The 17,456-nt window shown below is 32.1% G+C and overlaps 1 protein-coding gene across 1 annotated transcript in view; it reads left to right on the top strand.

The window, feature by feature from the left end:
• The window catches only part of LOC111714582 (dipeptidyl aminopeptidase-like protein 6), a 53,656-nt gene extending 38,473 nt beyond the window's left edge, over positions 1-15,183 (top strand). The window contains exons 16-25 of the mRNA XM_023489721.1: positions 1,897-2,000; positions 2,135-2,190; positions 3,091-3,189; positions 5,159-5,298; positions 7,688-7,808; positions 9,379-9,452; positions 9,822-10,003; positions 13,584-13,651; positions 14,673-14,798; positions 14,846-15,183. Coding sequence (XP_023345489.1) covers positions 1,897-2,000; positions 2,135-2,190; positions 3,091-3,189; positions 5,159-5,298; positions 7,688-7,808; positions 9,379-9,452; positions 9,822-10,003; positions 13,584-13,651; positions 14,673-14,798; positions 14,846-15,040 — 1,165 coding nt within the window. The 3' untranslated portion in view covers positions 15,041-15,183. The remainder of the gene's footprint in view (positions 1-1,896; positions 2,001-2,134; positions 2,191-3,090; positions 3,190-5,158; positions 5,299-7,687; positions 7,809-9,378; positions 9,453-9,821; positions 10,004-13,583; positions 13,652-14,672; positions 14,799-14,845) is intronic.
• Positions 15,184-17,456: the final 2,273 nt, after the last annotated feature.

A 17,456-nucleotide genomic window follows, 5' to 3' on the forward strand; every position in this document is an offset into this window, starting at 1 on the left:
GACATTGAGCAGACTGTATAATCCCTACAGTACACTGGAGTCTCTAGGGTGAATCCTTTCATAAACATAAATATACAATAGATACACTCCAACCCTACACTACAATATCTATATATCCACTCATATATATATAAATATACATAGATACGCTCCAACCCTACACTACAATATCTATATATCCACTCATATACATAAATATACAAGGATACACCCTACACTATAATATCCAGATATTCTCTCATGTACATAAATATACATGGATACACTCCAACCCTACACTACAATATCCAGGTATCCTCCCATATACGTACATAAACATACATGGATACACACTACACTATGATATCCAGGTTTCCTCCCGTATACGTACACAAATATACATGGATACACACTACACTATGATATCCAGGTTTCCTCCCATATACGTACACAAATATACGTGGATACACACTACACTATGATATCCAGGTATCCTCCCATATACGTACACAAATATACATAAAGTCAGAACTTTAAAAATGTAACCCTTTAAAGTTGTGTCGAATAATCGAAAATATGAATTAGAAATTCATATTAAGTTTATAACTTGGAAAATTGTTCAACTGTGGTTTTTCTACCAAGTGATTCACACAGTTCATACTGTATATCCCGTGGTAGTCATATCCTTTAGGGATATCTTAGATGAAGGGATCAAACATTTAATCTTTAAGTGCCTGCACATGGAATATCGAGATCAAGCGTTCAAAAGTTCGGACCTTTGAATTATTTTGCTCTATGCTCAAACACTGAAAATATGGAGTCTTCTTACTTCCCACTATCACCATAAAATGCTTCATATTTGTCTTTTAAGTGAAAAAAGGAAAAAAATATTTAGATATAGATATGTAGAAATCCAATACAATCCATACATTAGCCTTATTATTTTTCTTTCTGATTAACTGTAAATGTTGTAATTGATACATCTTCGGCCATCTTCTATTTTTATATCTAAGGTCTATGACATTGGATTCTAAAGATATAGAGATTAGAAAATCAGAGTTTGTGGCAAAGACTCAATTCCTTTGATAATAAAATTCTGACCTAATATACTGTAGACAGAAGGATAAGGTAAAATTTTTAAGTATTTTAAGAAGCAAAGGATTTGAATCTTTGCCACAAACTATGATTTTCTAAATCCTATATCTTTGGATTCCAATGTCGTAGACCTTAGATATTTCAAACTATGAATTCTGTTAGATGAAATAATATAAGTTTGAAATATCAAAGATTTACGACATTGGGTTTTAAAGATATAGGGATTATAAATTCAGAGTTTGTGGCAAAGACTCAATTCCTTTATCTGGTTATATATTAAAAATTATATATTAAATATTAGAAATTATATATTATATATTAGAAATTATGTATTATATATTAGAAATTATATATTATATATTAGAGATTCAAAACATTTTTGATAAGAGGAGTTACGATTGAAAACATTTAATATTTTATTAGGTGGCGGGTACACGTACAAATCATTTACATATAAACCGTATATCTTGTTGTCGGTTTATTAAACCAAATTAACAGAAAGGCTTCACAACTAATTTATCGTTGATATTTAACGATATTCTTGAAAGAATTTTTCGTTATTTTTTCAAAAACTTCCGTTCCTTAATAGAATTTTCCGCTGATTTTTAAAAATTTCCGTTCTTTAATAGAATTTTCCGGTGATTTTCAAAATCTTCGAAGATTTTTGAGAAACTTCCGGTGATTTTTAAAATTTTGCGTTTCTTAACTGATCTTTCCCCGGCCCAAATTATGGCCCAAATTATATTATAAAAATTTTATTATACCTGATTTAAAAGAAGTTTTGAAATGCTGACATCGGCTAACTGTTTCTGTTCTGTTCAGGTACTACATGGCCACGTTAGAAGGAAAGCCCGGTGAACGCCATTTTTTCTCCATTAACGTGACGTCATCAGCTGAAGAACGGAAACCCAGAAAACTCACAACAGGAAAACCGGAAACTTGAAATTATAATTTGTAATAGACTTTCTTTTGAAAGGTTTAGATATTTATAACTTTTTAAAATGAGTTATAGAAATAAAACCTTTTTAAAAGGCCGTTTTTGACTCCTGGTTTCCTTCAGATGCCTGCCTTTACAATAAAATACATCTTTCTCCTACATTTGAAACATACGTCCAGGTAACAGTGTGAGTCCCATTTGTACATTTTTGGATACCCTAAATGAAACATTCTTACATAATACTATATAGATAAAATATATATATAACCAGAGTTACCCATAACGGAGAAAACTTTAGTACGGAACTTGTTTAGTCCGTTTTCTTGCATTTGGGTTCCTTGTATGCCAAAACTGGTTTATTTCTGTGCTTAATAATTAAGTAAACCATAAAAATAATCAAATTAAATTAAAGTATTAAATCGCCATATTTTTAGAGTTTTAGGTCGTCTTTACAGTCTTTGTATTTATCTTAACTATTTTTCATATTACATTTGACGATGCCAAATAAGAATTCACCATTAAAAAAATACAGTTTTATATGAGGAAACCAAATCCATCAATCATTATAAAACATTATTCAAAATAATAACTTTATTTGTGTACAAAAATCTTTGGGTCCTGATATACCCAACACAGTGATGTATTATCTGCAGTACATTACATACAAACTATTCTTATGTACAGAAATGTTTGGGTCCTGATATACCCCACACAGTGATGTACTCTCTGCAGTACATTACATACAAATTATTCTTATGTATAGGAATGTTTGGGTCCTGATATACCCTACACAGTTATGTACTCTTTGCAGTACAGTACATGCAAACTATTCTCATGTAAAGGAATGTTTGAGTCCTGATATACCCTACACAGTAATGTACTCACTGCAGTACAGTACATGCAAACTTTTCTTATGTACAGGAATGTTTGGGTCCTGATATACCCTACACAGTGATGTACTCTCTGCTTTACAGTACATGAAAACTATTCTTATGTACAGGAATGTTTGGGTCCTGTTATACCTTACACAGTTATGTACTCACTGCAGTACAGTACATGCAAACTTTTCTTATGTACAGGAATGTTTGGGTCCTGATATACCCTACACAGTTATGTACTCTCTACCGTACAGTACAAGAATATCTGAACTGGAGAGTAACCAACGCTTGCATAAACAGGTTAATACAAAAAAAAGTTTTATTTACTGAAAAGAAGTGTAAATCCATGCAAATTTGGTAATATCCCATTTAATAAGGTATCCCTAAAAGCTTTGTCGGATCAAGTGTAAATTAGTAATCCTTGGTTTTTTTAAACATGTAAATTTTTATTTAGTGTTTTTCTGAGAAAGTGTCTTTCCTTGGCTTTAAGATGTAATAAGATAATAAACACTGTGAGACAGCTATAAGACGATTTTCTGCCACATTTTTTATCAGATTATTGTTTTAAGGGTACTGTTGTAAATCGCGCATTGTATCTTTGCATGGATGGGCACTTAATATTACGCATACAGTCCCTTTAAGGAGCTTATCACTCCCATAAACAAATAATTTTCGTATCTCAAAAGAGCTTTGTAACCTGATGTAATTCTGTAATTTCTCATTGTTCACAAATATTTCTGTAGATTTTCTGGAATTCTTATTGAAAAGACGCTATTTGAATAAATTTCTAGAAATCTATAAACAAATTTGTAAAGAATAAGAAATCCAATATAATAATGAAAACAAATAATTGATTCTCACATTGATTTATTAACAAATTGAGAAATATGTTCCCAGTCTTTGATATTTTAAACTTTGACTATTTGATCTAGCTGCAGCAGCTTTGTTTAAAATATCAAAATCCTTGAAGAAAATTAATGTTTGAGGTGATTTATCACAATTCACTTTTTACTTTTAATACAGATGTTCCTGTAAACGAATCAGAATAAATTCTTTTTAAAAAAGTTAGATTGTAATCTAAAACGTTTGAATTTTGTTATTCTGTAAGTTTAGCTTCGCAGATCTTTTAAAAGTAATGGATAGAATTTTAGATAGAGCAAAGTAGCTGGTTTTTTAGTTATTAGACTTTCAATCAATGTTCCTTTTGTGCAAGCAAATTTACAAATGCTCGAAAAAGAATCAGAAAATCCTCCAAACTGTTTAAATAAATCAGTCAGCTGTGTTATATACCTGATGCACCTTGCCTTTTATGACAATCAAAGTTACTGTTTTTGCTTGTTTGCATCGTTTCCATTTATTACTTAGAAACTACAGGCTTCTTTTTATATCTTTTTTCAAGTTATTAAAAATCAGAATTTTTTTTTTCATTTTGAAGCAAAATGTTCATTTTCCACCGACCAAAAACCTTGCATCGGTTATGGAAGGTCCTGCAATAATGTGTTCCGTGATTATACGATGTAACCCTTTAGGGTTGGAAGAGTAGAAGGTATATCACTGTAATTCCTTTTAATCTTCTTAAACCCCTGGGAAATATCATTCTTCTACGCATACCTAAAGTTCAAATTTGCAAAGTTAACTTTTTTATTTCAGATTTTATATTTTTAAAACTTAAAACTATGTCAATGTCCAAGTATCATGTATGTCTATGCCCAAGTATCATGTATGTCTATGCCCAAGTATCATGTATGTCTATGCCTAAGTATCATGTATGTCTATGTCCAAGTATCATGTATGTCTATGTCCAAGTATCCCATATGTCTATGTCCTATTAAGTATCCTATATGTTTAGGTCTAAGTATCCATTATGTTTAGAGCCAAGTATCCTCTATGTGTAGGTCCAAGTATCCTGTATACGTTTAGATCCAAGTATCCTCTATGTGTTAGGTCCAAGTATCCTGTATGTGAAGGTCCAAATATACTCTATGTGTAGGTCCAAGTATCCTCTATGTTTAGGTCCAAGTATCCTTTATGTTTAGGTCCTTAAGTATACTCTATGTTTAGGTTCAAGTATACTCTATGTTTAGGTCTAAGTATCCTCAGTGTATAGGTCCAAATATACTCTATGTTTAGGTCCTAGAATCCTCTATGTTTAGGTCGAAGTATACTCTATGTTTAGGTCCAAATATATACTCTATGTGATTGTGTAGGTCCAAGTATACTCTAAGGTCCTAGAATCCTCTATGTTTCCTTACGTATTCTCTATGTTTAGGTCCAAGTATCATCTATGCCCAAGCTACGCTACCTGTCAGTGCCTCTACCTGGAAGTTCAATAAATGCCCAGGTTAAGCTGACCCTCCCACCAGTTCTACGTGAAACTGAAGATTATAAGTTCCCTCTGATAGTTAATGTGTGAGTATTTTTTAGTCCACGTCTATATCAATAATAAAACTTTATAGTCAAGCACCTTTTATAAGCCCAAACTGATTGTATTCAATCATAAAATGTAAATTCTACTTATTCCACATTCTAAGTGTTCACTAGAAGAGAATCTTTGGCGTACTATCCCTTACATAGCCTGTATTTGTACTTTACAGCTTACTCTAGCCGGCTAAAATTCGACCCTGTACTTCAGATGAAACAAAATATCTTTTTGCAAACAAAATCTTAAATCTTCTTAACAATTCCCCCCTCCCTATACCAATCCTTTTAACTTTCATAAAACCATGGTATAAAGTTTAATTCTTGCTAGGCTGGTAAAAAAGGGAATTGAGCAAACCTTAATTACTTTTCAGAGTTTTCCCAAAATTTTCGTCATATTTGCAATAATGGGAAAAAATGCTTTTGATGGTCTGAACCGATAAAAATGAAAATATATTTAATCTATTTCCATTTAAAGAAAATGTACGTGTCTATGTCAGATCCCTAAAATGTCCCAAAAATATCTTTATTTGAGAATAACACTTCAGTTTTAGGATTAACATTTGGCAAGGACTCTTTGGTCCTCATATAAACTTTATTCTATAGTTAGCATTACACAGGGTATCAAAAAATACCTATTTTTCCGCTTATTCCTTGATTATCTGTAGCATAAAATCTCTTTGCTCATTTTTTTGTTCGCTATAGCTGGCCAATTGGCTGAAATTTATTTGGTAGATTTTCTTGAAATTCCACGGGCTATCCCGGGCACTGTTAAAATCATGATTAAGACCAAGCACAGGTAAACGGCGGGAGTAACTTGAACAATCTTTAGTGAATTTGAAACGCTCATTATAAATTATAATACAGAGGCTGAACATTTAGAATTGGATACATTTAATCTCTATCCTTTAATCTAAATATCCAATGTGGACAATTTTAATTTCCCTCTGAATCCCCTGTTTTCTTTCCCTGTCAGTTTGCGACCAATGAGACTCATCAAATGGCGCGCAAAATTTTTAATTTCCCGGCTTTTCTGATTGGCTGTTCTAGTTTCTCCAAACCCAACTCGAATGGTTGAATTATATATACTTTTGTTAATGTAATTAATCTTGAAATCTGGATATCCCGAAGGTCGTAAAATATCTAAAAATTAGAAGCTGTCACTAACAGTTTCCCAGCATATATATAATCCCGCAACACAACTTACCCCCCCCCCCCCATGGGCCATGCTTTGTTTAATAGACATAGACATAAACAATGATGATGGATGATGATGATGTCCAATTGTCTGGTTAAGTTTGGTCCGGATTTGAACGGGATAATCATTTTTAAAGGGATGTAAGCGTAATTTTAAGTGACCCTCAATGCTTAGATGGCATTACCCGATTTACAACGGTACCCTTAAAAGCTTTGTCTGATCAATTATGAATTAGATATCCATATTTTTGTTTCTTTAAACTGTTTGTTTTTAAATTCGGTTTCTGTGCGAAAGTTTCTTGCACATTTCTTGTTTATAAGAAGCAATGGAGAAACTCACAGAAATTAATACTTTTTGAGTCAGAAGAACGTCGGTATCTTCCACATTTTTTATCAAATTAAGTTTTCAAGGGTACCGTTGTAAATCGCGCATTGCCACCTTTGTATAGATGGTAAAAAAAACACTTACAGTTCTTTTAAAATTTAAACTTTGATCGTTAATTCTCCTTCTCTAATCTGCTATATCATTATTCTATAAATTTTAATTATCGCGGCATTTAGTCCGTCGAAATTCAAACTTTTCTAATTTTCGTTTACACAGTTGAAGAATAATCTTTTTGCTGCCTTGAATCTAAATGGAGGTAAGGGAAATAAAAAGTGAAAAATTTGCATATTAAACCTGCAATTTGAGACAGTCGTCCGGGGTAAAAACTTTCTGGTAAAACAATTTATCAAACTTTAACTTTCGTTCTCTGCAAACTTTTCTTTTAAATTTAGACTTAATAGAAATGAATTGTGAGACATTTTTTGGTACCCTTCCCCCCTTTAGAGTACAGACTCAATCAAATCCATTCTTTAGAAAAAGAATTTGTACTTACTAAATAAATACCTACCCATCTTTGGCATGTCTTGGCATTTGGGAAATTTCCCTACCTACCCACCTATATATATAATATATATACCTACCTGCCTACTTACATATCAATCTACCTAATTTTCTATTTACATACACACATATACCTAATCAATATGCACCTTAACTATCTATAAATATAGTATACTTAACTATCTATCCTACCTATCTATCTATCTACTTACCCATCTATCCTACCTATCTATCTATATCTATCTATCTACCTATCAATTAATCTACCTACTTACCTATTTGTTTATCTATGTCCAGGTATGGTGGTCCTGGAACCCAGACAGTTGACCAGCGCTGGGGAGTAGGCTGGGATACATACCTCGCTAGTAAACGAAATTTTATTGTTGCTCAACTTGATGTACGAGGATCAGGATTCCAGGTAATCCTCCCCCCTCCCCTCCTCACCCCCTGCAATTAACTGTATCTACCTACCACCCTCACTCATACTTCATACCCTACCCTTCCATTCACACCTTCCCCATCCCCTCCTGCTCCTCCGACCCTCATAAACATTATAATATATATATACCTTCTCCCCCGACCCCCATAAACAAACATACTTTCTCCCCCGACCCCCATAAACAAAACCTTCTCCCCCGACCCCCATAAACAAACATATCTTCTCTTGATTTCTCTGTCTCTACCTTCTTTGAAGCAACAATAGCACTAATTAATACCTTTTGACAGTATTTTTATCCTTTATCAAAGAACAGCCAATTTGAAATTATTCTAAATATAAAATTTCAATATTAGTTTTAGTTCTAAACATTTCTATAGAAAATATTACTCACTGGAGAAAATTTACTTCTCTTTTATTCTCTAAAGTAAACAATAAACAACTTAAAAGTTCTGAATAATAAATTTACAAAAGTATAAATGAATAATGACTGAAGAGAGCAAGAAATAACTTAGTGTAGGAATGTTAAAAAAAAAATTTTTTTAAAAATATTTAAAACTTTTTTAAAAATATACAATGCTTAGCCTAAGTTTGATATACCAAAGGTTTACACCATCAGGTTGCAAACATATGGGGATTATAAAATTTGAGTTATTCGCACAAACTTCAATTTAAAACGTTAGTTTTGTCACTGGATAACGAATTCAGTTACTAAAGTAAAGGTCAAGCTTTTTCCAAATCAAAAGTTTGGTTCTTTGTAGTACTACTTATATCCATGATTTGTCATATTAATAGTGATCAAATTATTTCATTCTATTCCTGTTTTCCCTCCTTTTCTCTCGAAGTCAGAATACGAATATTTTAGCTCCTAGTGTCCCCAGAAGGTTCCTATGCTTTATATTCCTTGGAAGAAAGGAGCAAAGATGCAAAATAAAGTTTCCTTATTTATTTGATCCCCAGGGAGAAGGTAGAAAAAGACTAGTCAAGTATAAATATGTAATGAAAAATGTTTCTTTATTTGTGTTTTCAAACTCTTAATTCTAACCTTCTGAAGGTTAAATTTTGTCTTCAGTCTTAAATATACACTTATATCCGTGAACTAAACATTTGGCAAAGAGAAAAGGTTACTTACAGGGAACAACAAATGTATTAATAAACACTGAATGAATGCTCTTAAAGGAACTGTAAGTGTAATTTCAAGTAACTCTCAATGCAAAGTTAGCAATGTCCGATTTACAACGGTACCCTTGAAACTTTAGTCTGATCAAAAATGTGGAAGATAACGTCGTTTTTTTCACTCACTCTAGAAGTGTTTATTTCTTTGAACTTTTCTATTGTTTCATTTAAGCAAGATGTGCGCAAGTCATATTTGCAGAGAAACCATAAATGAAAAAAAGTTAAAGAAGCAAAACATTATTCTATAATTTAAACTTAATCAGACAAAGCTTTAAAGGGTACCGTTGTAAATCGGGAACTGCCACTTTTGTTTGGAGTTTAACTTGAAATTACGCTTACAGTCCCTTTAAAGGGAGTGACCGGTAATGTATTCTAGGGTTTTGATTTCCTGCACGCTGTAAAGGGAAAACTAGGAACTCTAGAAACTCAAGATGTTCTCAAAGTTGTCAGGTATTGAAAAATATTTTGAAAGAAAAATTTCATTCTTGAAAAAAAAGAATTTTTTAAGCCTATGCTACCCCCTGGATACCCATGTGTGCCCTCAAAAAATGTCAGCCAATTTGGTCCAGCCGTTTGGCCAGCTATAGCTAACATATAAATATTTATATATAATTGAGCGAAATGTTTTATTATATGGATTATGTTTCTATTTTAAAATGGAAATGTGGGGTTCAATAATTTGAAGAAGAAAAAAGAAAATGGGTTTAAAAGTTTTCCAAAGCCATCTTTTTTCAGTTTAAAGTGATGAAGCTATTTTTTTAATCGTTTTTGGAACTCTTTGAGTTTAAAATCCCCGCAATTTAATGCCTCTTGTTTCAGATACTTGGTTTCAAATCTCAAATACATCGACAAAAGCAAGGTGTGTGTTTGGGGTTGGAGTTACGGCGGATATCTGTCCGCCAGAATACTGGCGGAAGATGGAAAGAACGGGCACATGGGCCGGAGTAAAGTATTCGCCTGTGGAATATCTGTAGCTCCTGTAACAGAATGGCAAAGTTATGGTGAGTAAAAAATAGTAATACAGACATAAGAAAGAAAATTTTAATAATACTAACATTAGAAAGGACATTCGGAAGAACACAAACATTTTGTACTTCCAAATGTAAACGTAAAAAGATCACAAACATTTTGTACTTCCAAATGTAAACGTAAAAAGTTTAGTTACTTTGTGCTACAAGGTCACAAAGTCGTACCAGTAATATCGCATTTATTTTACAGCTTTGCCTTTTGTCTAGTTCAGTGCAGAGGATAGAAGGTTTTGGAAAAGTCTCTTTCTGTAAATTGTGTAATTCTTTGACGATGTGCATTTGTTAATTGGTCAAACTCTGATTTTAAAATCCATCTATCTTTGCAACCCAATGGCTTGCCGTTAACTATTTCAATCTATGAATTCTGTTAGATATCAACAAATCTAAGTTTTACACCACCAGGTTTTACAGATATAGTGATTAGAAAATCGGAGTTGGTGGCGAAGACTTAATTCATTTAAAAATATTTTTTGGGCTACATGCCTAGTTGAATAAAATATATTTGTGGCTTGAAACTTGAAACTCAAGCGTGAAAACAATTAAATTCCTGTTTTTTTTAAAAACAATAAACTTATGTTATGGGTTTTTATAAATCATCATAAAAGGAAACAAACTTACAACAACAAAATTTTAACTTATAAACTAAAATATATTTTAAAAATTCAGATTGAATTGTACGGGGCACCAATTTTTTGAAAAAGCGCTAAGGGAAATTATTGTTACTTCATCTTTCGCGAAAATGTTTTAATTTTCAAATTCTTGAAGCAATTCTTAAAGGTTTAGTAAACTTATTTAGAGATTAAAACTTGAAACAAAAACTTTAATTTACACAGTTGCTAATTTCTCAGACACCTCCCAAAGGATCAGAGACAGATTTTTACCGTCTTTCTTCTTGATTTCTCTTTTTGTTGTATTTTTCCCCTGAACCTGAAATATTGGTTTTCTTGACCACATTAATATTAATCCAAAAGCTTCTATATATAAATTTGGCTTGTCTGTTTGTTTGTCTGTTTGTTTGTTTGTTTCCAATAAACGTCGAAACGGCTGAACCAATCGGGCCCAAATTTTTGTGGGACATATAGGGACCCCAGGGAAGGTTTATGAATGATCAAAATTTTAAATATTTGTCTTCATCAAAATTCGATCTTCATTAAATTTTTTAAAATTTTGAAAATCTACGAAATTTTTTGTGAAAATCCGCGAATTATTTTTGTTTTGTTTTACGATGTACACAAAGAGAACATGTTCACAATATATTTAGAAGATGGGCGCGAAGCGCCCTCTAAGGCTAGAAAGAAGGGCTCGAAGCGCCTTAAATTTCTAGTATAATAAAAGACAATTAAACCGTTGATAAGTGGAACCTATAAAACTGTGGAATAGGAAAATGACAAAGTATATTTGTTATAAAGCAAAATGTTTTAACAGCAACTTGAGAAATCAACTTATTATAAGTGAAATTGGTTCTTGGCTTTGTAGTGTATTGTAAATACAACAATAAATTGCATTTTCGTTGTGCTTCAGATTTATCTTCCATAAAATGTAAAATGCTAGGTTTTTCGAGTATTATGGTATTTTTAGCCTTAAAACTTGGAGCTAATCTAATATGATATGGGACGCTCTGCATCCTCCAATCGTGTTCCTATTCCAGTTTACTGGGCCCCTGAGTCACGCTGTATCTTTCCTCCAAAGCTATTAATCAGAGATGTTAATCCTGACGTTTGAGCTCGATATCCAATGCGGGCTTGATCCCTCAATAAAAGTTATCCCAGCAGGGTATTATCAACATGGGCATAAGATGAAGTCAATGCTTGATCCCGAGATTCACAACATTAAATTTATGACTTCAAAGCTGGAAACTTTAGAATGGTGGATATCGAGATTAATGCTTAATCCTCTCTTTTTGCTAATCTCGAGACTAACATAATGTTAGTCTCGAGATTAAATATTTAGATCAACAAATTTGATTCTAAGAACGCCAGATTTGTTCGTTTTTTTGACTGGAAGGGACTTCATTTAATTTCTCACCCATTTACTTATTAATACATTAGTTAAAATTGGTTACAAAAGAATCTCAAACGTTTTACTAAATATTTTTCTTCACCGATTAATTTACAAAATGGCCGACAACATATTCTTTGTTTGTTAGAAATTGCAGATTTCTCTCATGGGATAGAATTTATTTTCAAAGCTGTCATTGGTCAATAAGGACTAAAATTAAAAGTTTCCACAGTGGATATTCGAATTAAGTAGTTGGGATTAAAGGTTATCAATTCTAAAGTTCCCAGCTCAGAACAATTTTAATGAAAGCTTAGCCTTAATTTTCTCTTTTTTTCTTCATAAAACCCGATTTTTATTTTCCGGGTAAATACAATTATATGAGTTTATTCTTGTTAAATATAACAAAAATTTGTATTTTTATAAAAAAGATTCCATATTGTTTGTTTTTATTTGCTATTGATCGACATCAAAATCAATTTGATATTGGTTTGATAATTCAAACATTAGAAGAGTATTGAGTCCGTTCTATAAATCTCTGAGCCCTGAAAGCATTAATGTTTAAAGTGTCCGATATATTTATTATTTCCGACTAATGCAATGTCTGTATGGTATTAGACGTACGAAATATGTTATAAGAGAAATGCACTATAATATATGTACTAGACAAATACTGTGCAGAAATGAGAATTAAGATTAGAGGAAACTATGCGCTCCCTCCCCCCCCCCATTCAAACTGAAGAAATACATAAAAATGCAGCCTACATCCCAATTTTCTTCGCGACTCCACTTTTTATGCCTAATATTTTAAGAAGTGAACAAATTCTAAACATATTTAGAAGATGGTTTGATGTTAAAATTGATAAAATTTAATGGAAAAATATTCTAGAAATTGTTAAAATTCAAAATTATTCAGTGTAAATTTATTTTAAAAATTAAACAGCCTGGCGCGGCAAGATCAATTCCCAGTAGAATTATAGCTGGGCGTGAACATACTTTTAATTAATGTTTAATTAATGTTTAATTAATGTAAATGATATAGACCTACAGCTTTAAACCGAATTGTATTTTTCCGTTAGTTAACGGAATATTCCGTTAATTTTGTTAGCAAAATTTCCGTTTATTTAATTTTGTTAACGGAATTTCCCGTTAATTTTGTGAACGGAAAATTTCGTTACTTTTTTAACGAAATTTTTCATTAAGTTTGTTAATGGAAAATTACCTAATTTTACACACAAAAAATATTTTATTGAATTGAATAAAAAAAATTCTCGGTCCCGTAGTCCTGTAGTCCTATTGTACTTCTGTAGTCCTGTAGTCCTGCAGTCCTGTAGTCCTGTAGTCCTGTAGTCATGTAGTCCTGTAGTCCTATAGTCCTGTAGTCCTGTAGTCCTGTAGTCCTGTAGTCCTGTAGTCCTGTAGTCCTGTAGACCTGTAGACTTGAAGGCCTGTAGTCCTGTAGTTCTATAGTCCTGTATTCCTATAATCCTGTAGTCCTATAGTCATGTAGTCCTGTGGTCCTGATTAGTGATTATTTCTCCTACAATTAATATTTTAGATTCCGCCTATACAGAGAAGTATATGGGGCTGCCTACCCCTCAGGAGAACTGGAAAGGATATGCAGAGGTAATTTAGGAACCTGGATACAGTGAGAACAAGAAAACTGTGGAATAGGAAGACGGCAATTAAAACAATATTTTTTGGTATTTCATGGCATATAGTTATAATCGAATGGGTCTTTTACACTGGATGATCGGTGTGTTTAATGTTCATTGCAGACTATTTAAAGTCTTAACTTGAGCCTTATAGTAGTCTTCCTATTGCTGAGTTTTATGGTATTCATTGTATATTAAACACTGAGGTCAAACATTTTGTATTGATAATCCCTTTAATAAGAATTAATCCGTATCTTTTGAACTCCGACGGATTAAGGTAATTCCAAAACGTCCACAAAAAACCTGTTCTCGGTGTATGAGATATGGCACTTAAATACTATATTAAATTTCTTTTTAAATTTAAAGTTTCTGCTGTTGATATAAAGATGGGCTTTTAATCCTATCCCTGCTGGGGTACTTGAAATAATTTGCAACCATTTCTTTGCAAAACTTATGCAATCCGTTCCCTTATGCTAGGCTTTCTAAAAGGCTCAACATCATCAAAATCTGACAACTGAAAATGGGTCAAAACAAAGATTTAGTTTGTTACTGGAAAAAGTAGTGATTTAGACAGTGTGCTTAAGGACTCAGGAAGTTAGGATTAAATGAAAAGAAAATTTTAATTCTTAGTTTACAGTACCCTTGAAACCTTTATCTGATCAAAATGTTGAATGATTAAGTCGTTATGTCTTGTTTGAAAAGTGTTTAATTCTGATAATTCCTACATGGTTTTCTTGTTGTAGATATATGCAATTCACTTTTGTAAAGAAATCATACTTGAAAATAATCAGCTTTCAAAATTATAAACATGATTTTCTAATTCAATTGGACATGCCATTTTCAATAAATGTAATGTCACTTACAATTCCTTTTATACAGACCCTTCAAATTCTCTGTTGTTCAAAAACAATTGTTCGAAAATTTAATCCAAAACAATTTATAGAAGAAAAATACTTATTTATAAACTCCATCCCTGACTCATTTTTGTTAAGTCGAGTTTGAACAGTAAACTAGAGAATATCTGGGACAACACCTACCTTGTACTACATGGTACTGCAGACGATAATGTACATATACATCATACTATGCAACTTTCTAAAGTTCTTGTATATAATCAATATACTATATATATATATATATATGGTTCTATTTACTCTCTCTATTTAAGATCTATCCTGACGAAAACCATGGATTGTATGGTGTTATTAAACATCAACATGAAACTATGGAGGCCTTTATCGACGATGTTTTTGGTCCCATTGAGGACTTTTTTATCGACGATTACTTCATGGCCGCGGCCAACCTTCTTCATGAACTAAGGGAGGAAAGCAAAATGTCAACGAAGACGATAGAAGTTTAAAATTAGACTGAAGAGTGCCATCCCATCCATTTATATCTTTTCGATTCAAAATCTATGAGTTTCTGAACTTCAAGTAAGTTATAAATAGTATTTGCTTACGCTGTTTGAAACACAAAAAGAATATATATATTATCTTGTTTTTACAGTAGTATATATGTTTTACCCTTTACAAGAATTTAATTTGAACACTCCGGTAAAAACACTCTACATAATGTTTTTAACTTTAAAACTTTTTAAACTTTTGAAAATGTGTGTTTAAACAAAACATTCCCATATTTAATAAAAGGATATTTTTCTCTTTAAAGGGAGTGACCGGCTATGTAAGGTAGTTAAACTGAGTATGCAGTGTTGTGGAAAACTTCTTTCGGACTCATTTGAGACATATTAAACTTTTTAAAGATCTGTAAATCCTGAGTTTGATCGCAAATTCGACGTTCAAAACTCCTACTTTGGGGGTGGATACGTTCAATATGTTTCAAATGAATCCGAAAGAAGTTTTCCACAACACTGCATACTCAGTTCAACTACCATACATTACCGGTCACTCCTTTTAAATGAATTCCAAAAGAATTTGAATGTACTGTAAACGTAACCTAAATAATCCTAGATTTAGAGATTGTCTGCAGTCAGATAAACAACGGTTAGCTTAAATTTTTTTTCTGAGAAAGAATGAGGCGTTGAGTGTCGAATTCTGACAATTTTCCTAATTGATTCTGCTGCATAAATTTGCAAGTTAATTTTTAAAAGAAACAACAATTGAAAATAATCAGTTTGCAGCTATAAAAATATGGTTTTGTCATTTATATGATCAGAAATATGTTTAATTAGTGCCGTTGTGAATGGGGTAGGGTCCCTTGAAATTTTAAATTTTAAAGTGTTTATGTGTAACTTTCTTTCGCTTGATGAGAAATCAGGCTTACAAAGTTTTAACCCTATCCCTGCTGGGGTTCTTGAAAACCAAGATGAGCTGGGAGGGGGGTCAATTTGACCCCCACCCCCTTCTAAATCCCATGTTTGATGTCCCAATATGACAAATGATACATCATTGGAAAGCGTATATGGTCTTCTCTTAGAATCTACAAAAAAATAGCAAATTTGCAAAAATTGAAATTTTTGCAAAAAAGTAGACATTCAGGAAGTGTGCCTGCTGACTTACAGCTAGGCAGTTAGTATAAGAGTCCGGTTTTAGGCCTAAAGGGAGGGCTTTAGGAAAAATCAAAAAATTTTAACAGCCTCGACCAATACTTTTTGAGTTATGTAACAAAAACTTTAGAAGGGGGTCAAATAGACCCCCCCCCCCGTAGGAATAGGGTTAAGGTGCTTGGTACTATAAAATTTGTTGTAAATAGGCCAAATAATAATTATCATTTTAGAAAAATACAATAGATAGATCGTAAAATGACATACTCAGCTTCATAACTAGAGAATATATTTGCGTAGAATTTGCAGATTTTTAGGAAACTTTTTGACCAAAATATAATCACACCAAACAAACACTAGCAGGGTGCAAGAAAAAAAATTGTGTTAAAAAATCTTTTTGTTTGTTGACTGTCTTTTGATGTTTTTGATGATGGACCACAGATTACACATTTAGGTCAACATTAAATTAAATTGCTTAAAAAAGCCTTATACCTTGTTTGTAATATTTCGAAATTATGCAATATTTTGCTCAAATTTATGATTGAGAGAATAGGAATGGGGTTTCAGTGAAGGCTTTGCTAATGAACCTCTCCTGAATCGGTTAAGATAAGAAACCATTACAATTTTTCAGCAATTTATGACAGACATTTCATAATAAAAACATTTTGATTTCAGAATTAGCAAGAAATTAACGTTTTTCGTTTTTAAACATGATTTAACAAAGTTACACGATTGTAAAAAGACAAGGCTTTCTCTCTCAGACAAACCGGTTCTTAGATTCCAACTCTTCAATAAATTACGGGGAATTCCTGGGGAGGGAAAGGTATCAAACGGTCATATGTTTAAAAAAAGTTTCATTTTGAAAATAGACAATTTTAAAATAATTTTGAAAAAATTAAAGATATTTAAAGTCAAAACCAAGAAAGACCATGAATTAATTGACAATTAATCAGACGACTTTTCCGTCGTCGTTGATCTTTGAAATATTTTACGGCATTCATTTGTCATTATAATTTTTAAAAATATACAATTATGTTTGATGAAACCGTGAACACAAAATAGCAATAGTGCTGCCATTACCAAAATGTGATCTGTCTTTCTTGTGAGTTCAAAATTACCCGAATTTTGGTTAGATTTCATTTGTATTTAATAAATCGAAAATTTTCTAATTTTGAATAAAATTATTCATGTCTCCTGTAATTTTGAACCGAAAAAAAAGGCATACCACATTTTAGAATGGCAGGTGATTATCGTTGTGATTATCGTTATGATTAAT

The sequence above is a fragment of the Eurytemora carolleeae genome, unplaced genomic scaffold, assembly GCF_000591075.1.
Source record: "Eurytemora carolleeae unplaced genomic scaffold, Eaff_2.0 scaffold1609, whole genome shotgun sequence".
Lineage (NCBI taxonomy): Eukaryota > Metazoa > Arthropoda > Copepoda > Calanoida > Temoridae > Eurytemora > Eurytemora carolleeae.